Source organism: Nerophis ophidion, linkage group LG17, assembly GCF_033978795.1.
Source record: "Nerophis ophidion isolate RoL-2023_Sa linkage group LG17, RoL_Noph_v1.0, whole genome shotgun sequence".
In the NCBI taxonomy this organism is placed as follows: domain Eukaryota; kingdom Metazoa; phylum Chordata; class Actinopteri; order Syngnathiformes; family Syngnathidae; genus Nerophis; species Nerophis ophidion.
Window position 1 is genome coordinate 12,381,903 of NC_084627.1, and position 22,194 is coordinate 12,404,096.

Below are 22,194 nucleotides of genomic sequence, written 5' to 3' on the forward strand. Positions count from 1 at the left end.
AAGGACACAACGGCAGGGACTAGGATGGCGGAAGCGGGGATCGAACCTGAAACCTTCAAGTTACTGGCACGGCCGTTCTACCAACCGAGCTATACTGCCACATTGATACAATGTTGATTATACGTACATGTCCTTTAACACTGATATTGATACGTTGATTACACGTACAGGTCCTTTAACACCGACATTGATACAATGTTGATTATACGTACATGTCCTTCAACACTGACATTGATATAATGCTGATTATATGTACAGGTCCTTTAACACTGACATTGATATAATGCTGATTATACATACCGGTCCTTTAACACTGATATTGATACGTTGATTACACGTACATGTCCTTTAACACCGACATTGATACAATGTTGATTATACGTACATGTCCTTTAACACTGACATTGATATAATGTTGATTATATGTACAGGTCCTTTAACACTGACATCGATGCGTTGATTTTACGTACAGTACATGTTGATTATACGTACAGGTCCTTTAACACCGACATTGATACAATGTTGATTATACGTACAGGTCCTTTAACACTGACATCGATGCGTTGATTTTACGTACAGTACATGTTGATTATACGTACGTTGACCAAAGCTATGCCGCACAAACACTAGGTGTGGTGAAATGTGTCCTCTGCATTTGACCCATGACCCTTGTTCACCCCCTGGGAGGTGAGGGGAGCAGTGAGCAGCAGCGGTGGCCACGCCCGGTAATCATTTTGATGATTTAACCCCCCAACTCCAACCCTTGATGTTGAGTGCCAAGCAGGGAGGTAACGGGTCCCATTTTTATAGTCTTTGGTATGACTCGGCCGGGGTTTGAACTCACGACCTACCGACCTCAGGGCAGACACTCTCACCACAAGGCCACTGAGCTTAAAAACATTTTATTCGTCATAATTATGAACAAAGACAAAATCCCGAAACGATTGAAGGATGGTCAATTAAAATATCGGCATTTTCAACACCGGCCTTGTATTCTTTTGATATTTCATGCCGACAACTTGACGACTTTACATTTCACGTCGTCTGCTTGAAAAAATAAAAAAAAAATGTCAAAATTTCCACTTTTCTCCAACTTTACCAGACTCCTCACAAATGTCACGCCAATGTGTGCGAAGAACCAAACTACATTAGCTGCATTCATTAGCATAATGAATAAAGTCCTTGTTGTTTTGCTAAAAGGGGAGAACTTCCTGAGAGGACCCTTTCACAATAAGATGTGTTTGTGTTGCTCCTCTTAATGATTTTTGAGTCTTCTAAAAGGGTGGATGGCGCCGTCAGTGGGTCGGGCCAGAACCTCCTCCTTCTTCTCCTGCTCCTGTCGCTGCATGGTCAGAACCTGCTGCCTCTGCCTCTCGTCCTCGGCTTCTTGGTCTCTCTTCTGCTGCCGCTGCTGCTCCATCTGCTCCTGCAGGTCCGCCTGGTGGGCCAGGTACGCCTGCCTCTGCCTGCGGGGGCCGGGAACGTGCACGTGAGACCACCACCACTTGAGGTCCGTCATGGGCCATGTTAGGCCTCGTTCACACGGCGGGTCGATTCCCATTTTTTAGGGACCGAATGTCCCTTTGGGACAGAGAACCCTACTGTATATCTAAAGTTTTATTTATATTATACTCTTTGAGCTGTAATTTGACCCTTTTAACATGCTTCAAAACTCACCAAATTTTACACACACATCAGGACTGGTGAAAATTGTCATTTAATAAAAAAACCTAACCCCAAAACTCAAAATTGCGCTCTAGCGCCCCCTAGGAATAACACAGACAAAACTGCTTGTAACTTCTGTTAGGAATGTCGTAGAGACACGAAACAAAAAACTCTATGTAGGTCTGACTTAGACCTACATTTCATACACTTACATTCAGCAAAAATTAACAGGAAGTTGGCAAAAAACCCTTCAAAACAAAACCTTCTTAAAAAATTTTTAATTTTTGCCTCTTTGAGCTGTAATTTGACCCCCTTAAAATGCTTCAAAACTCACCAAACTGGACACACACATCAGGACTGGTTAAAATTGCGATCTAATAAAAAACCAAACCCCAAAACTCAAAATTGCACTCTAGCGTTCCCTAGGAATAAAACACTGACAAAACTGCTCTTGGGAAGAAAACAGACAAAACTGCTTGTAACTTCCGGTAGGAATGTCGTAGAGACATGAAACAAAAACCTCTATGTAGGTCTCACCTAGACCTACATTTCACTAATTGACATCCTTCAGCAAAAATCAACAGGAAGTTGGCAAAAAAACCTTCAAAACAAAAGTTTCCTATAAAAATGTAATTTTTGCCTCTTTGAGCTGTAATTTGACCCCCTTAAAATGCTTCAAAACTCACCAAACTGGACACACACATCAGTACTGGTGATAATTGCAATCTAATAAAAAACCAAACCCCAAAACTCAAAGTTGCGCTCTAGCGTTCCCTAGGAATAAAACACTGACAAAACTGCTCTTGGGGAGAAAACACAGACAAACTTGCTTGTAACTTCCGGTAGGAATGTCGCACAAACATGAAACAAAAACCTCTATGTAGGTCTCACCTAGACCTACATTTCACTAACTGACATCCTTCAGCAAAAATCAACAGGAAGTTGGCAAAAAAACCTTCAAAACAAAAGTTTCCTAAAAAAAATGTAATTTTTGCCTCTTTGAGCTGTAATTTGACCCCCTTAAAATGCTTCAAAACTCACCAAACTGGACACACACATCAGGACTGGTGAAAATTGCGATTGAATAAAAAAATCAAACCCCAAAACTCAAAGTTGCGCTCTAGCGTTCCCTAGGAATAAAACACTGACAAAACTGCTCTTGGGGAGAAAACACGGACAAACTTGCTTGTAACTTCCGGTAGGAATGTCGCACAAACATGAAACAAAAACCTCTATGTAGGTCTCACGTAGACCTACATTTCAATAATTGACATCCTTCAGCAAAAATCAACAGGAAGTTGGCAAAAAACCCTTCAAAACAAAAGTTTCCTAAAAAAATGTAATTTTTGCCTATTTGAGCTGTAATTTGACCCCCTTAAAATGCTTCAAAACTCACCAAACTGGACACACACATCAGGACTGGTTAAAATTGCGATCTAATAAAAAAATCAAACCCCAAAACTCAAAGTTGCGCTCTAGCGTTCCCTAGGAATAAAACACTGACAAAACTGCTCTTGGGGAGAAAACACAGACAAACTTGCTTGTCGCACAAACATGAAACAAAAACTTCTATGTAGGTCTCACCTAGACCTACATTTCAGTAATTGACATCCTTCAGCAAAAATCAACAGGAAGTTGGCAATTACCCCTTCAAAACAAAATTTTTGTAAAAACCTGTCACCTTTTTTCAAACATTATCTCCTCTGAGCGCGTTGGTTGTGTCAGCTTTAAACTCGCACAGGAAAGAGATTGTTGTGTCGGCTTCAAAGTCGCACAGGAAAGAGATTGAACCCTTCTGATTAAAAGTTGCGCAAAGAGTTTTTCTAACTGCTCCGGTTTTGAATTTACGAGCCTTGAAAGAACCGCTGCACTGATGCTGCTGCGCTGCGGCTGTCTCAAAATGGCCGCTTAAAAGCAGGAAGCACCAGCGTGACCACACAATGCAGAGAAGGTAGGTACTGTGCGGGTAAAGATATGTTGACTGGGTGAAAGAAGGAGGCACCAGTTTGACCCCAGGATGCAGGGAAGGTAGGTAAAGTGCAGGTAAAGATATGTTGACTGGGTGAAAGAAGGAGGCACCAGTTTGACCCCAGGATGCAGGGAAGGTAGGTAATGTGCAGGTAAAGATATGTTGACTGGGTGAAAGAAGGAGGCACCAGTTTGACCCCAGGATGCAGGGAAGGTAGGTAGTGTGCAGGTAAAAATATGTTGTCTGGGTGATGGCAGGAAGCACCAGCATGTATGGGTGACAGAAAGAAGCACCAATGTGACCCCAGGATGCAGGGAAGGTAGGTAGTGTGCAGGTAAAGATATGTTGTCTGGGTGAAAGAAGGAGGCACCAGTTTGACCCCAGGATGCAGGGAAGGTAGGTAGTGTGCAGGTACAAATATGTTGTCTGGGTGATGGCAGGAAGCACCAGCATGTATGGGTGACAGAAAGAAGCACCAGTGTGACCCCAGGACGCAGGGAAGGTAGGTAATGTGCAGGTAAAGATATGTTGACTGGGTGAAAGAAGGAGGCACCAGTTTGACCCCAGGATGCAGGGAAGGTAGGTAATGTGCAGGTAAAGATATGTTGACTGGGTGAAAGAAGGAGTCACCAGTTTGACCCCAGGATGCAGGGAAGGTAGGTAAAGTGCAGGTAAAGATATGTTGACTGGGTGAAAGAAGGAGGCACCAGTTTGACCCCAGGATGCAGGGAAGGTAGGTAATGTGCAGGTAAAGATATGTTGACTGGGTGAAAGAAGGAGTCACCAGTTTGACCCCAGGATGCAGGGAAGGTAGGTAGTGTGCAGGTAAAAATATGTTGTCTGGGTGATGGCAGGAAGCACCAGCATGTATGGGTGACAGAAAGAGGCACCAGTGTGACCCCAGGATGCAGGGAAGGTAGGTAATGTGCAGGTAAAGATATGTTGACTGGGTGAAAGAAGGAGGCACCAGTTGGACCCCAGGATGCAGGGAAGGTAGGTAGTGTGCAGGTAAAAATATGTTGTCTGGGTGATGGCAGGAAGCACCAGCATGTATGGGTGACAGAAAGAGGCACCAGTGTGACCCCAGGACGCAGGGAAGGTAGGTAATGTGCAGGTAAAAATATGTTGTCTGGGTGATGGCAGGAAACACCAGCATGTATGGGTGACAGAAAGAAGCACTAGTGTGACCCCAGGACGCAGGGAAGGTAGGTAGTGTGCAGGTAAAAATATGTTGTCTGGGTGATGGCAGGAAGCACCAGCATGTATGGGTGACAGAAAGAGGCACCAGTGTGACCCCAGGATGCAGGGAAGGTAGGTAGTGTGCAGGTAAAAATATGTTGTCTGGGTGATGGCAGGAAGCACCAGCATGTATGGGTGACAGAAAGAAGCACCAGTGTGACCCCAGGACGCAGGAAAGGTAGGTAATGTGCAGGTAAAGATATGTTGAATGGGTAAAGGCAGGAAACACCAGGAAAAGTCGGTCCCGTCCATCGCTGCTTGCAGCTTTAATTCCACCTTGTCTCCCGTCTCTGCATCCTGGGGTCACACCCCTTGACCAAGACTGTGACACACTTGCCCCATTCATCAGACCGGATTGTGGTCAAAAAGCGATACGCGTGGTAGTTATTCGGCAAAATAGACGGTTACAAAATAAATAGTTGACAACGGAGCAGAAAACAGTTGAGAATACATTTGAGGAAGTCAGGTGAAAGTTAGACCAGTCCTGTCGACGCAAAACTCATTTTTTTGCTGTAATTCCGTTCAAAAAGGTCGACTTTGATTGCAGGAAATCTAACGCACGGGTACTGAGAGCGTGGAAGCCATGTTTAGTGTTGCGTTTACGTGACAAGTGGCATTTTGTCCGTACTGCGCGCGGCCACTGAAAAGATCCTCTCATCCCAACCTGCCGTGTGAACGTAGACTCGAACCACGCACCTCTTCTTCAGGTCCTCCTCCTCCATTTTCATCTCATTGAAGGCGGCATCAATCTCTTCTCTCTCCTTGGCCATGTCCTGACGCCTCTGCATCTTCATGTGTTCTACACACACACACACACACACACACACACACACACACACACACACACACACACACACACACACACACACACACACACGTTTTATTTTTTTTTGGTTTGAAATTGGTTTTTAATCTTCATTATTTACTTCAAGTTATTACAGTAAGTCTCTATATACATATTTTATAAATTTTGGCCAAAGAGGGCGCCTCCAATTTTTACACACACTTGTTATTTCATATGTTGACCAGAGGGGGAGCACTTTTAAAAGCGACAGTCAATTTGACAAATCCGTTCTTTTTGGGACCACCCTCATGTTAACCAGCAGGGGTGCAAATGAGACATTGTCTATTAGATGCAATGTTATTGGGAGCATGATTTATGTCATCACTTGTTCACACCTCCTCATATGGAAGATACTTTTCCTTCTTCGTGTCTCAAGAAGGGTAGAACTACAAGAACACACACACACACACATTGTTTTATTTTTGACCTTCTCGATACCTCCAAAAAATGCCTGCCTCATTAGGACCACCCTTTCCAGATATATACAGTTTTGTATTTAAATTATTAATAATGTATACATACTATGCAAATATATAAAAAACTGCTTTTAATTAATTATTTTTTTTTATTTTTTTTTGTTTGTAATAGTTTTTTAATCTTCATTAGTTACTTCAACTTATCACAGTATGTCTTCATATATGTATTTTTTTTTTTTGTGTTCATTTTGGCCGAAGAGGGCGTATTTCAATGTTTTACACACACTTGTTATTTCATATGTTGACCAGAGGGGGAGCATTTTTAAAACCCGACAGTCAATTTGACAAATCCCTCCTTTTTGGGTCCAAATACAAGAACACACACACATTCTTGTATTTCTGACCTTGCTGAGACCTGAGAAAAATGCCTACCTCTTTAGGACCACCCTCTCTAGATATTTAAATATTTGTATTCACAACATTAATCTTTCAGAAAACACAGAGTGAGATGTTCTACCTCTTGTGCGAAACACAAATGCATAAAAATGACTTAACACATTAAATGACGAGTAAAACATTTACAAACACAACAACCAACTTCTAAAACATTAAAACCGACTCCAAAACACATAAAATGACTCCGAAGAGATGCACAGTGACATCTAGAACGTAACTTACTCCTAAAACACATAACAAGACTCCTAAAACTCATAATAAGACTCCTAAAACTCATAATAAGACTCCTAAAACTCATAATAAGACTCCTAAAACACATAACAAGACCCCTAAAACTCATAATAAGACTCCTAAAACACATAACAAGACTCCTAAAAGACATAACAAGACTCCTAAAACTCATAATAAGACTCCTAAAACTCATAAGACTCCTAAAACACATAAGACTCCTAAAACACATAACAAGACTCCTAAAACACATAACAAGACTCCTAAAACTCATAATAAGACTCCTAAAACTCATAATAAGACTCCTAAAACACATAACAAGACTCCTAAAACTCATAATAAGACTCCTAAAACACATAACAAGACTCCTAAAACTCATAATAAGACTCCTAAAACTCATAAGACTCCTAAAACACATAAGACTCCTAAAACACATAACAAGACTCCTAAAACACATAACAAGACTCCTAAAACTCATAATAAGACTCCTAAAACTCATAATAAGACTCCTAAAACACATAACAAGACTCCTAAAACACATAAGACTCCTAAAACTCATAATAAGACTCCTAAAACACATAACAAGACTCCTAAAACTCAAAATAAGACTCCTAAAAAACATAACAAGACTCCTAAAACTCAAAATAAGACTCCTAAAACACATTAAGACTCCTAAAACACGTAAAAAACTCATAAAACACGGAAAATACCCCTTAAAACATGTAAAAAGACTCCTAAAACAAATTTAAAAACAGATCCTAAAACACGTAAAAAACTCATAAAAAACGTAAAAATACTCATAAAAACATGTAAAAAGACTCCTAAAACTAATTTAAAAACAGATCCTAAAACACGTAAAAAACTCATAAAAAAACGTAAAAATACTCCTAAAACATGTAAAAAGATTCCTAAAACAAATTTAAAAACAGATCCTAAAACACGTAAAAAAACTCATAAAAAACTTAAAAATACTCCTAAAAACATGTAAAAAGACTCCTAAAACTCATAAGACTCCTAAAACACATTAAGACTCCTAAAACACGTAAAAAACTCATAAAACACGGAAAAATACCCCTAAAAACATGTAAAAAGACTCCTAAAACAAATTTAAAAACAGATCCTAAAACACGTAAAAAACTCATAAAAAACGTAAAAATACCCCTAAAAACATGTAAAAAGACTCCTAAAACAAATTTAAAAACAGATCCTAAAACACGTAAAAAACTCATAAAAAACGTAAAAATACCCTTAAAAACATGTAAAAAGACTCCTAAAACAAATTTAAAAACAGATCCTAAAACACGTAAAAAACTCATAAAAAACGTAAAAATACTCCTAAAAACATGTAAAAAGACTCCTAAAACAAATTTAAAAACAGATCCTAAAACACGTAAAAAACTCATAAAAAATGTAAAAATACTCCTAAAAACATGTAAAAAGACTCCTAAAACAAATTTAAAAACAGATCCTAAAACACGTAAAAAACTCATAAAAAACTTAAAAATACTCCTAAAACCATGTAAAAAGACTCCTAAAACTAATTTTAAAACAGAATGAGGTGTTTGCATCCTTTGTGAGCACATACACTTGGTGGCCTATACATACTATGCAAATATAAAAAAGATAAGTTTTTATTTTTTGCTTTTTAATTGTTTTTTAATCTTCATTATTTACTTCAAGCATGTTTGAAATAAACTCAAACTCAACTCAACTCAAGTTATTACAGTAAGTCTCTATATATATATTTTATAAATTTTGGCCAAAGTGGCCGCCTCAAATGTTTACACACACTTGTTATTTCATATGTTGACCAGAGGGGGGAGCACTTTTAAAAGCGACACACAGTCAATTTGGCAAATCCGTACTTTTGGGGACCACCCTCATGTTGCTAGATGTCACCAGCAGGGGTGCAAATGAGACATTGTCTATTAGATGCAATGTTATTGGGAGCATGATTTATGCCATCACTTGTTCACACCTCCTCATATGGAAGATACTTTTCCTTCTGTCTCAAGAAGGGTAGAAATACAAGAACACATTGGCGACACATACCGTATTTCCTTGAATTGCCGCCGGGGCGCTAATTAATTTAAAACCTCTTCCCACTCCGGCGTTTACCAAAGGCATGCGGTAAATTTAGGCCTCCGCTTATAAATTTGAGTGTGATGTAAGGATGCCATCATGAAAAGCACATTTAATTAAAAAAACGATATTTTGGTCTTACCTTTACTTCTAAATGAAGTCCATGCGCAGCTCCTTCTGATCAAAAGCATCGATAACTTGTTTATAGAAGTCTTGCTTATCTTTCTTCAGTTTTAAAAGTCTCTCTGTCTCGATGGAGATCTTCCTTTATTACCTCCTGCTTCCATTGAAAGTCCAGTTTAGAAAACTGTTTTATTTTAGATATGTAATCCTCCATGTTAAAAGTGCAAGCGAGAGGAAAAAATAAACGATCGCTGCTTGTTGTCACTTCTTCTGCAGCCGAGTAGTCGCAAGAAGGATCACTAGCGCCCTCTACCACCAGGAGGCGGGAGTCATTTAATGAGTCATATTTGACACACGCAGCTACGGTATATTAATAAAACATAGCTGCTTACTGTTCTTTTTAGCATATTCAATAGCTTGGACCTTAAATCCTACTGAATGGCTCTTAATCTTCTTCCCTTTATGCGATTTCAAATGATTGAAATCAGCCTCCTCCATTTTGAAAAGGATGACAGGTGAAGTGTCACTCGTGACGTGACGAGTTTGACCCGGTGGAAATTCTAGGCATATGCTAATTTTTTGCCGAAACGAGTTTGACCCGGCGGAAATTCTCGACATGCGCTAATAAAAATAACATTTTGCGAAACTAATTTGACCCGGCAGTAATTCTAGGCATACTATATACCCGGCGGCAATTCAAGGAAATACGGTTCTCCCTTTATACTTCTTGTCTTTTAAAGCGAGCGGTCCAGGTCTAACCTTTTATACTTCTTATCTTTTAAAGCGAGCGGTCCAGGTCTAACCTTTTATACTTCTTATCTTTTAAAGCGAGCGGTCCAGGTCTAACCCTTTATACTTCTTATCTTTTAAAGCGAGCGGTCCAGGTCTAACCCTTTATACTTCTTGTCTTTTAAAGCGAGCGGTCCAGGTCTAACCCTTTATACTTCTTGTCTTTTAAAGCGAGCGGTCCAGGTCTAACCCTTTATACTTCTTGTCTTTTAAAGCGAGCGGTCCAGGTCTAACTCTTTATACTTCTTATCTTTTAAAGCGAGCGGTCCAGGTCTAACCCTTTATACTTCTTATCTTTTAAAGCGAGCGGTCCAGGTCTAACCCTTTATAATTCTTGTCTTTTAAAGCGAGCGGTCCAGGTCTAACCCTTTTATACTTCTTGTCTTTTAAAGCGAGCGGTCCAGGTCTAACCCTTTATACTTCTTGTCTTTTAAAGCGAGCGGTCCAGGTCTAACCCTTTATACTTCTTATCTTTTAAAGCGAGCGGTCCAGGTCTAACCCTTTATACTTCTTGTCTTTTAAAGCGAGCGGTCCAGGTCTAACCCTTTATACTTCTTATCTTTTAAAGCGAGCGGTCCAGGTCTAACCTTTTATACTTCTTGTCTTTTAAAGCGAGCGGTCCAGGTCTAACTCTTTATACTTCTTGTCTTTTAAAGTGAGCGGTCCAGGTCTAACCTTTTATACTTCTTATCTTTTAAAGCGAGCGGTCCAGGTCTAACTCTTTATACTTCTTATCTTTTAAAGCGAGCGGTCCAGGTCTAACCCTTTATACTTCTTATCTTTTAAAGCGAGCGGTCCAGGTCTAACCTTTTATACTTCTTGTCTTTTAAAGCGAGCGGTCCAGGTCTAACCCTTTATACTTCTTGTCTTTTAAAGTGAGCGGTCCAGGTCTAACCCTTTATACTTCTTGTCTTTTAAAGCGAGCGGTCCAGGTCTAACCCTTTATACTTCTTATCTTTTAAAGCGAGCGGTCCAGGTCTAACCCTTTATACTTCTTGTCTTTTAAAGCGAGCGGTCCAGGTCTAACTCTTTATACTTCTTATCTTTTAAAGCGAGCGGTCCAGGTCTAACCTTTTATACTTCTTATCTTTTAAAGCGAGCGGTCCAGGTCTAACCTTTTATACTTCTTGTCTTTTAAAGCGAGCGGTCCAGGTCTAACCCTTTATACTTCTTGTCTTTTAAAGCGAGCGGTCCAGGTCTAACCCTTTATACTTCTTATCTTTTAAAGCGAGCGGTCCAGGTCTAATCCTTTATACTTCTTGTCTTTTAAAGTGAGCGGTCCAGGTCTAACCCTTTATACTTCTTATCTTTTAAAGCGAGCGGTCCAGGTCTAACCCTTTATACTTCTTATCTTTTAAAGTGAGCGGTCCAGGTCTAACCCTTTATACTTCTTATCTTTTAAAGTGAGCGGTCCAGGTCTAACCCTTTATACTTCTTGTCTTTTAAAGCGAGCGGTCCAGGTCTAACTCTTTATACTTCTTATCTTTTAAAGCGAGCGGTCCAGGTCTAACCCTTTATACTTCTTGTCTTTTAAAGCGAGCGGTCCAGGTCTAACCTTTTATACTTCTTGTCTTTTAAAGCGAGCGGTCCAGGTCTAACCCTTTATACTTCTTGTCTTTTAAAGCGAGCGGTCCAGGTCTAACCCTTTATACTTCTTATCTTTTAAAGCGAGCGGTCCAGGTCTAACCCTTTATACTTCTTGTCTTTTAAAGCGAGCGGTCCAGGTCTAACCCTTTATACTTCTTGTCTTTTAAAGTGAGCGGTCCAGGTCTAACCCTTTATACTTCTTGTCTTTTAAAGTGAGCGGTCCAGGTCTAACTCTTTATACTTCTTGTCTTTTAAAGTGAGCGGTCCAGGTCTAACCCTTTATACTTCTTGTCTTTTAAAGTGAGCGGTCCAGGTCTAACTCTTTATACTTCTTGTCTTTTAAAGCGAGCGGTCCAGGTCTAACTCTTTATACTTCTTGTCTTTTAAAGTGAGCGGTCCAGGTCTAACTCTTTATACTTCTTGTCTTTTAAAGCGAGCGGTCCAGGTCTAACTCTTTATACTTCTTATCCTTTAAAGCGAGCGGTCCAGGTCTAACCCTTTATACTTCTTGTCTTTTAAAGTGAGCGGTCCAGGTCTAACCCTTTATACTTCTTGTCTTTTAAAGCGAGCGGTCCAGGTCTAACCTTTTATACTTCTTATCTTTTAAAGCGAGCGGTCCAGGTCTAACCTTTTATACTTCTTATCTTTTAAAGCGAGCAATCCAGGTCTAACTCTTTATACTTCTTATCTTTTAAAGCGAGCAATCCAGGTCTAACTCTTTATACTTCTTGTCTTTTAAAGCGAGCGGTCCAGGTCTTACCATTGTGTGCCGTCTGCAGCTGGCGGGACTCGACCACCTCCTCCATCAGGCGGTCTCTGGCCTCTTGTTGCATGGAGGTCTGCTTGTCCTGGCGCGCCCAGGTCTCCTTCAGGTCTTCCTCCATCAGCAGCTCCATCTCCTTCATCTCCTTCTCGCGCTCCATTTGCCGGTCGGACAAATACTGACGGAACCGGAGCTGCTCGTCCCGCAGCGCCACCTGCGGGCGCCAGGCGGGCGGTGACGGCGGAGTCGTGGGGGAAGGGGCGACGGTGCGTTTACCTTCTTGTCGGCCCGATCCTTTTGGTCCTGGCTTTCGTCGTCCAGCATCCGCTGCAGGATGCTGAGGTCCACTTGGAGCTCCTCTTGCTGCTCCTTGGCCATGCGCTCCATCTTCAGCCGCAGGGTCTCGTCCAGCATTTGCCGCCGGGCCACCTTGGCCTCCAACCTGAGGCGGCGTTCTCGCTGGGCCAGTTGCTGCTGCAGCTGCTGTCGCTGCCTCTGCACACGCACACACGCACAGTTCTTCCTCCCGGCTGGCATCAAACCCGTCATCCTACCTGTTGCCGAGCTTCCTCGTCGCGCTGCTGCATCATGAGTTGCCGCCGCTGCTCCGCTTCCGCCATCTGCTCCCGGAAGGAGTTCAGCTGCATCACTTTGCTCTGGTGCAGCTGCTCGATTCTCTGCTGCTCCCTGTCCTCCTTGGCTCGGCCGTCCTCTTCCCACAGCTGGTGGTACATGTCGTCCTCCTGCCGCTGCAGCTGGGCCAGCTCCTCCTGACCCTGCAGCTGCTCGGTACGTTCCTTGCACACCTGCAGCAGCCGGCGCTTGCTCTGGGCCTCGCGCAGCTCCTGGCACTGCTCCCTGTCCACAAGGAGCAGGCATCAGGGTGAGGGGTTGCAACGGACGCCTCTCCAAAATACAAACCCCGTTTCCGTATGAGTTGGGAAATTGTGTTAGATGTAAATATAAACAAAATACAATGATTTGCCAATCCTTTTCAACACATATTTAATTGAATGCACTACAAAGACAAGATAATATATGTTCAAACTCAAACTGTATTTTTTTTTGCAAATAATAATTAACTTAGAATTTCATGGCTGCAACATGTGCCAAAGTAGTTGGGAAAGGGCATGTTCACCACTGTGTTACATCACCTTTTCTTTTAACAACACTCAATAAAGGTTTGGGAACTGAGAAAACTAATTGTTGAAGCTTTGAAAGTGGAATTCTTTCCCATTCTTGCTTTATGTAAAGCTTCAGTCGTTCAACAGTCCGGGGTCTCTGCTGTCATATTTTACGCTTCATAATGCTCCACACATTTTCTATGGGAGACAGGTCTGGACTGCAGGTTGGCCAGGAAAATACCCACACTCTTTTTTTACGAAGCCACACTGTTGTAACACGTGCTGAATGTGGCTTGGCATTGTCTTGCTGAAATAAGCAGGGGCGTCCATGAAAAAGACGGCGCTTAGATGGCAGCATATGTTGTTCCAAAACCTGTATGTACCTCTCAGCATTAATGGTGCCTTCACAGATGTGTAAGTTACCCACGCCTTGGGCACAAATGCACCCCCATACCAACGCAGATGCTGGCTTTTGGACTTTGCGTCTGGATGGTTCGCTTCCCCTTTGGTCCGAATGACACAATGTCGAATATTTCCAATAACAATTTGAAATGTGGACTCGTCAGACCACAGAACACTTTTCATTAGTCCATCTTAGAGGGATTGAGAGAAGCCGGCGGCGTTTCTGGATGTTGTTGATAAATATTTTTTGCTTTGCATAGTAGAGCTTTAACTTGCACTTACAGATGTAGCGACAAACTGTATTTAGTGGTATTGGTTTTCTGAAGTGTTCCTGAGCCCATGTGGTGATATCCTTTAGAGATTGATGTGGGTTTTTGATACAGTGCCGTCTGAGGGATCGAAGGTCACGGTCATTCAATGTTGGTTTCCGGCCATGCCGCTTACATGGAGTGATTTCTCCAGATTCTCTGAACCCTTTGATGATATTACGGAGCGTAGATGTTGAAATCCCTAAATTTCTTGCAATTGCACTTTGAGAAACGTTGTTCTTAAACTGTTTGACTATTTGCTCACACAGTTGTGGACAAAGGGGTGTACCTCGCCCCATCCTTTCTTGTGAAAGACTGAGCATTTTTTGGGAAGCTGTTTTTATACCCAATCATGGCACCCACCTGTTCCCAATTAGCCTGCACAGCTGTGGGATGTTCCAAATAAGTGTTTGATGAGCATTCCTCAACTTTATCAGTATTTATTACCACCCTTCCCAACTTCTTTTCACCCGTGTTGCTGGCATCAAATTCTAAAGTTAATGATTATTTGCAACAAAAAAAAATGTTGATCAGTTTGAACATCAAATATGTTGTCTTTGTAGCATATTCAACTGAATATGGGTTGAAAAGGATTAGCAAATCATTGTATTCTGTTTATATTTACATCTAACACAATTTCCCAACTCATATGGAAACGGGGTCTGTAAAATAAAACCTGTACCCAGTACCACTCATCCTAGCGACCCCGCCTCTAAGAGGCCCTTTCAACGCGGGATGAAGAGCCTCACAAACTAACCGTCCCACTTCTGACGCCGTTTCGGTTTCACCTGAACTGCTGATCCAGTTTTTCGGCCGCCAGCTGTTGCCGTTTCACCTCCCGTGCGTCGCGCAGAGCTTTGGCTCGTTCCCGCATGTGGGCCTGCTTCTCCAGCGGCGTCTCGTGCCGCTTGCGGGCCTCCTCCAGCAGCTGCTCCTCTTCGGCCTCCAACAAACTCCTGAGCCTGAGGAGGAGACAAGTGAGGAGGAGGAGGAGGAGAAGATGTCAGGGAGAAGCGCTCAGACCTGTCCTGCTTCTCCTGGACGATGATCTCATGTTGCCTCATCGTGTCCCTGACGCTCCTCTCGATGGTTCGCCGCAGGTGGCGTTTGTCTGAACTCTGCAGCCATGAGCTCTTTATGTCCCAGGTGTGACACTCGCTGGAGAAATCCTGAGCCCGCTCTCGGAGCGTGTTCTGTTTCTGTCTCTGCAGCGCTGCCTGCTTCGGGGAGAACATGGTGAACTGGACGTGTCTTCGCAGGAAGTGGCGGAGGACGCTCTCGGATGTCACGTGACCGCCGTCAAACTGGAAGGCAGAAGGAAGAAGGTATTAAAGGCTCGTCACGTCCTTCCTCTGATTCAAACTCCGAGCAAAGATTAGTCTTCTTGATTACATAAATATAGAACACATTTATTGCATCCATTCTCAAACTTCATCTAGAACAGGGGTCACCAACCTTTTTGAAACCAAGAGCTACTTCTTGGGTGATGATTAATGCGAAGGGCTACCAGTTTGATACACACTTAAATAAATTGCCAGAAATAGCCAATTTGCTCAATTTACCTTTAATAAATATTTTTACTTTGCTTCTTATAACTTTGAGGAAGACAATTTTAGAGAAAAAATACAACCTTAAAAATGATTTTAGGATTTTTAAACACATACCTTTTTACCTTTTTAAATTCCATCCTCTTCTTTCCTGACAATTTAAATCAATGTTCAAGTAATTTTTTTTATTTTTTATTGTAAAGAATAATAAATACATTTTAATTCTTCATTTTAGCTTCTGTTTTTTCGACAAAGAATATTCGTGAAATATTTCTTCAAACTTATTATGATTGAATTTCAAAAAAATTATTCTGGCAAATCTAGAAAATCTGTAGAATCAAATTTAAATCTTATTTCAAAGTCTTCTGAATTTCTTTTAAAATGTTTGTTCTGGAAAATCTAGATGAAATAATGATTTGTCTTTGTTAGAAATATAGCTTGGTCCAATTCGTTATATATTAAAACAAAGTGCAGATTGGATTTTAACATATTTAAAACATGTCATCAAAATTCTAAAATTAATCTTAATCAGGAAAAATCAGTAATGATGTTCCATAAATTATTTTTTAATTTTTTACAAAAAGATTCGAATAAGCTAATTTTTCTCTTCATTTTTTTGGTTAAATTTTGAATTTTAAAGAGTGGAAATTGAAGATAAACTATGTTTCAAAATTTAATTTTAATTTTTTTCGTGTTTTCTCCTCTTTTAAATCGTTCAATTAAGTGTTTTCATCATTATTCTCTACAAAAAACCTTCTGTAAAAGGAAAAAAAATGTACATCGGAATGACATACAGAAATATCATTTTTTAATATATATATATATATATATATATATATATATATATATATATATATATATATTTTTTTTTTTTACTTTGCTTCTTATAACTTTCAGGAAGACAATTTTAGAGAAAAAATACAACCTTAAAAATGATTTTAGGATTTTTAAACACATATACCTTTTTACCTTTTTAAATTCCATCCTCTTCTTTCCTGACAATTTAAATCAATGTTCAAGTATTTTTTTTTTAAATTATTGTAAAGAATAATAAATACATTTTAATTTCTTCATTTTCGCTTCTGTTTTTTCGACAAAGAATATTTGTGAAATATTTTTTCAAACTTATTATGATTACATTTCCCAAAAATTATTCTGGCAAATCTAGAAAATCTGTAGAATCAAATTTAAATCTTATTTCAAAGTCTTCTGAATTTCTTTTAAAATGTTTGTTCTGGAAAATCTAGATGAAATAATGATTTTTCTTTGTTAGAAATATAGCTTGGTCCAATTTGTTATATATTAAAACAAAGTGCAGATTGGATTTTAACCTATTTAAAACATGTCATCAAAATTCTAAAATTAATCTTAATCAGGAAAAATTACTAATGATGTTCCATAAATTATTTTTTAATTTTTTTCAAAAAGATTCAAATTAGCTAATTTTTCTCTTCATTTTTTCGGTGAAATTTTGAATTTTAAAGAGTGGAAATTGAAGATAAACTATGTTTCAAAATTTAATTTCTTTTTTTTTCGTGTTTTCTCTTCTTTTAGATCGTTCAATTAAGTGTTTTCATCATTTATTCTCTACAAAAAACCTTCTGTAAAAGGAAAACAAATGTACATCGGAATGACAGACAGAAATATCATTATATATATATATATATATATATATATATATATATTTTTTTTTTTAATATTTTTTTTATTATTATTATTTTTTTTTTACTTTGCTTCTTATAACTTTCAGGAAGAAAATTTTAGAGAAAAAACACAACCTTAAAAATGATTTTAGGATTTTTAAACACATATACCTTTTTAAATTCCTTCCTCTTCTTTCCTAACAATTTAAATCAATATTCAAGTATTTTTTTTTATTTTTATTGTAAAGAATAATAAATACATTTTAATTTCTTCATTTTAGCTTCTGTTTTTTCGACAAAGAATATTTGTGAAATATTTCTTCAAACTTATTATGATTACATTTCAAAAAAATTATTCTGGCAAATCTAGAAAATCTGTAGAATCAAATTTAAATCTTATTTCAAAGTCTTCTGAATTTCTTTTAAAATGTTTATTCTGGAAAATCTAGAAGAAATAATGATTTGTCTTTGTTAGAAATATAGCTTGGTCGAATTTGGTATATATTAAAACAAAGTGCAGATTGGATTTTAACCTATTTAAAACATGTCATCAAAATTCTAAAATTAATCTTAATCAGAAAAAATCAGTAATGATGTTCTTTAAATTATTTTTTAATTTTTTTCAAAAAGATTCGAATTAGCTAATTTTTCTCTTCATTTTTTTGGTTAAATTTTGAATTTTAAAGAGTGGAAATTGAAGATAAACTATGTTTCAAAATTTAATTTTCATTTTTTTCGTTTTTTCTCCTCTTTTAAATCGTTCAATTAAGTGTTTTCATCATTTATTCGCTACAAAAAACCTTCTGTAAAAGGAAAAAAAATGTACATCGGAATGACAGACAGAAATATCATTTTATATATATATATATATATATATATATATATATATATATATATTTTATTTTTTTTTTTACTTTGCTTCTTATAACTTTCAGGAAGAAAATTTTTGAGAAAAAATACAACCTTAAAAATGATTTTTGGATTTTTAAACACATATACCTTTTTACCTTTTTAAATTCCATCCTCTTCTTTCCTGACAATTTAAATTAATGTTCAAGTATTTTTTTTTTTTTTTATTGTAAAGAATAATGAATACATTTTAATTTCTTCATTTTAGCTTCTGTTTTTTCGACAAAGAATATTTGTGAAATATTTCTTCAAACTTATTATGATTAAATTTCAAAAAAAATATTCTGGCAAATCTAGAAAATCTGTAGAACCAAATTTAAATCTTATTTCAAAGTCTTCTGAATTTCTTTTAAAATGTTTGTTCTGGAAAATCTAGATGAAATAATGATTTGTCTTTGTTAGAAACATAGCTTGGTCCAATTAGTTATATATTAAAACAAAGTGCAGATTGGATTTCAACCTATTTAAAACATGTCATCAAAATTCTAAAATTAATCTTAATCAGGAAAAATCAGTAATGATGTTCCATAAATTATTTTTTAATTTTTTTCAAAAAGATTCGAATTAGCTAATTTTTCTCTTCATTTTTTGGTTAAATTTTGAATTTTAAAGAGTGGAAATTGAAGATAAACTATGTTTCAAAATTAATTTTTCTTTTTTTTTCGCGTTTTCTCTTCTTTTAGATCATTTGCTTCTTATAACTTTCAGAAAGACAATTTTAGAGAAAAAATACAACCTTAAAAATGATTTTTGGATTTTTAAACATATATACCTTTTTACCTTTTTAAATTCCTTCCTCTTCTTTCCTAACAATTTAAATCAATGTTCAAGTAATTTTTTTTATTTTTATTGTAAAGAATAATAAATACATTTTAATTCTTCATTTTAGCTTCTGTTTTTTCGACGAAGAATATTTGTGAAATATTTCTTCAAACTTATTATGATTAAAATTTCCCAAAAATTATTCTGGCAAATCTAGTCTTTTGAATTTCTTTTAAAATTTTTGTTCTGGAAAATCTAGAAGAAATAATGATTTGTCTTTGTTAGAAATATATTTTGGTTCAATTTGTTATAAATTCTAACAAAGTGCAGATTGGATTTTAACCTATTCAAAACATGTCATTAAAATTCTAAAATTAATCTTAAGGAAAAATTACTAATGATGTTCCATAAATAATTTATTATTATTTTTTTTTCAAAAAGATTCGAATTGGCTAGTTTTTCTCTTCTTTTTTCGGTTGAATTTTAAAGAGTGGAAATTGAAGATAAACTATATTTCACAATTATTCTTTTTTTTGTGTGTTTTCTCCTCTTTTAAACCGTTCAATTAAGTGTTTTTTTCATCATTTATTCTCTACAAAAAACCTTCAGTAAAAGGAAAAAAAATGTACGACGGAATGACAGACAGAAATACCCATTTTTTTTATATATATAGATTTATTTATTAAAGATAAATTGAGCTAATTGGCTATTTCTGGCAATTTATTTAAGTGTGTATCAAACTGGTGGCCCTTCGCATTAATCAGTACCCAAGAAGTAGATCTTGGTTCCAAAAAGGTTGGTGACCCCTGTTATAGACTGTAGTAATGTAGCAATATTACTTGTATCACAGTTACAACATTTTAAATGAACTTAATTAAATATGGTGATCAATTCACGTTTAGACATTTTTTGTAACATTAGGAAGAGACTTTTGAACCCCTTTAAAGAAGTAATACTCACTCTGAGTCCTGGTCGTGGTCCGTGGTCCGGTGCAGGGGCCAGACTTCGCCTCTACTACGCGGCAAGTGTTGCCATGGTGACGGCTAACAAAAGTGTGTCTTGTTGACGTCAGCGAGCACGAAATGCTTTTGTGCACAAAACCTCGTTTGCATAACCAGCCACGTCGGTGCTGAAATAGGAAATCGAGCAGGTAGATGACCTCAGTGTTTGAAAGTAAGAGAAGTAAACACTAATAATGGCTCACATGACGACAATAACTTCCAATGTTTTTTTTTTTTTGTTTTATTTGTTTTTGTCACTGTCGGCTTCCACAACTCGGCGGCAAAAAATGATTTTGTTTCGTTTTTACGCCGCCCGGTAAATTTGTCGACGGTTCAAACCGTTGAAGTAACACTTGGCGAACGCTGCCATCTTGTGGCCGAAAGCTGTCATTGCGCATCAAGATGAAAAGTAGATTCTACCCAAATTAAAATGTTTCAACGTTCACATTTTCATTCATAAGTGTCCTCCGTGGAATTCAGAGCGAGGAAATTAAGGCCATTTTATGAATGTCAGCTAAAATGGACATTTATTCTCACACATACAACAGGGGTCGGCAACCCAAACTGTTGAAAGAGCCATATCGGACCAAAAATACAAAAACAAATCTGTCTGGAGCCGCAAAAAAATAAAAGCAATATTACATACATATAACGTATCATGAGATATGAATTGAATTATGAGGACTTAAAATAAATTAAATGATCTCAAATATAGCTACAAATGAGGCATAATGATGCAATATGTACATACAGCTAGCCTAAATAGCATGTTAGCATCGATTTTACAGTCACGCAGTGACCAAATACGGATGATTAGCTAAATCCACATAAGTCAATAACATCAACAAAACTCACCTTTGTGCATTCATGCGCAAAGTTATAAGTTTGGTGGACGAAATGGGACCAAAAAAAAGTGGCATAAATCTCGTCGGAGAAAGTTATGTATGTAAACAAACTAGGGTGAGTTCAAGGACCGCCAAAATTAGTAGGACAAAACGGCGCTCGCCAAATACTCGAATCAGTGAAGCATGTTTAATACAAACAGTGTGCTTTATAACAATTAGGGAGGTTTGTGTCATGTTTGTCCTCCTGCAGAACCAAATTAAAACAAACATTTTCATATATTTTTGATAAAGCTCCAGAGAGCCAGTAGGGCGGCGCTAAAGAGCTCTATACACATATATACTTTATACACAACTCTATACACTTATATACTTTATACACGACTCTATACACATATATACTCTATACCAGGGGTCAGCAACCTTTTTGAAACCAAGAGCTACTTGGGTACTGATTAATGCCAAGAGCTACCAGTTTGATACACACTTAAATAAATTGCCAGAAATAGCCAATTTGCTCAATTTGCCTTTGATAAATAAATCTATATATGTAAAAAAAAAAAAGGGTATTTCTGTCTGTCATTCCGTTGTACATTTTTTTCCTCTTACGGAAGGTTTTTTTTTGTAGAGAATAAATGATGAAATAAACACTTAATTGAACGGTTTAAAAGAGGAGAAAACACGAAAAAAAATGAAAATTAAATTTTGAAACATAGATTATCTTCAATTTCCACTCTTTATAATTCAAAATTCAACCCAAAAAAGAAGAGAAAAACTAGCCAATTCGAATCTTTTTGAAAAAAAATTAAAAAATAATTTATGGAACATCATTAGTAATTTTTCCTTAAGATTCATTTTAGAATTTTGATGACATGTTTTAAATAGGTTAAAATCCAATCTCCACTTTGTTAGAATTTATAACAAATTAAACCAAGTTATATTTCTAACAGGTGGCAGAGGGGTTAGTGCGTCTGCCTCACAATACGAAGTTCCTGCAGTCCTGGGTTCAAATCCAGGCTCTGGATCTTTCTGTGTGGAGTTTGTTTGCATGTTCTCCCCGTGAATGCGTGGGTTCCCTCCGGGTACTCCGGCTTCCTCCCACTTCCAAAGACATGCACCTGGGGATAGGTTGATTGGCAACACTAAATTGGCCCTAGTGTGTGAATGTGAGTGTGAATGTTGTCTGTCTATCTGTGTTGGCCCTGCGATGAGGTGGCGACTTGTCCAGGGTGTACCCCGCCTTCTGCCCGATTGTAGCTGAGATAGGCGCCAGCGCCCCCCGCGACCCCTAAAAGGGAATAAGCGGTAGGAAATGGAAGGATGGATGGATATATTTCTAACAAAGACAAATAATTTCTTCTAGATTTTCCAGAACAAAAATTGTAAAAGAAATTCAAAAGACTTTGAAATAAGATTTAAATTTGATTCTATGGATTTTCTAGATCTGCCAGAATAATTTTTTTTTGAAATTTTAATCATAAGTTTGAAGAAATAT

General features: G+C 37.8%; 1 protein-coding gene across 1 annotated transcript; it reads right to left on the reverse strand.

Annotated features, from left to right (window-relative positions):
• Positions 1 to 886: 886 nt before the first annotated feature.
• LOC133536579 (cilia- and flagella-associated protein 53-like) lies at positions 887 to 20,833 on the reverse strand. The gene is made up of 9 exons (XM_061877219.1): positions 20,713 to 20,833; positions 19,817 to 19,985; positions 15,019 to 15,299; positions 14,784 to 14,957; positions 12,716 to 13,019; positions 12,438 to 12,656; positions 12,159 to 12,375; positions 5,570 to 5,672; positions 887 to 1,466 (listed from the first exon to the last, which is right to left on the reverse strand). Exons 3-9 carry the CDS (start codon positions 15,228 to 15,230, stop codon positions 1,256 to 1,258), a joined length of 1,440 nt encoding a protein of 479 aa, XP_061733203.1. The 5' UTR covers positions 15,231 to 15,299; positions 19,817 to 19,985; positions 20,713 to 20,833; the 3' UTR covers positions 887 to 1,255.
• Positions 20,834 to 22,194: the final 1,361 nt, after the last annotated feature.

Bases quoted from the DNA above. Each gene is read 5' to 3' on its own strand.
- LOC133536579 (XM_061877219.1), bottom strand. From the start codon at position 15,230: ATGTTCTCCCCGAAGCAGGCAGCGCTGCAGAGACAGAAACAGAACACG. The intron at 12,657-12,715 runs GTAGGATGACGG...GTGCGTGTGCAG, and splicing joins ACGAGGAAGCTCGGCAACAG to AGGCAGCGACAGCAGCTGCA. The intron at 5,673-12,158 runs GTAAGACCTGGA...GTGTGTGTGTAG, and splicing joins GCTGCAGACGGCACACAATG to AACACATGAAGATGCAGAGG.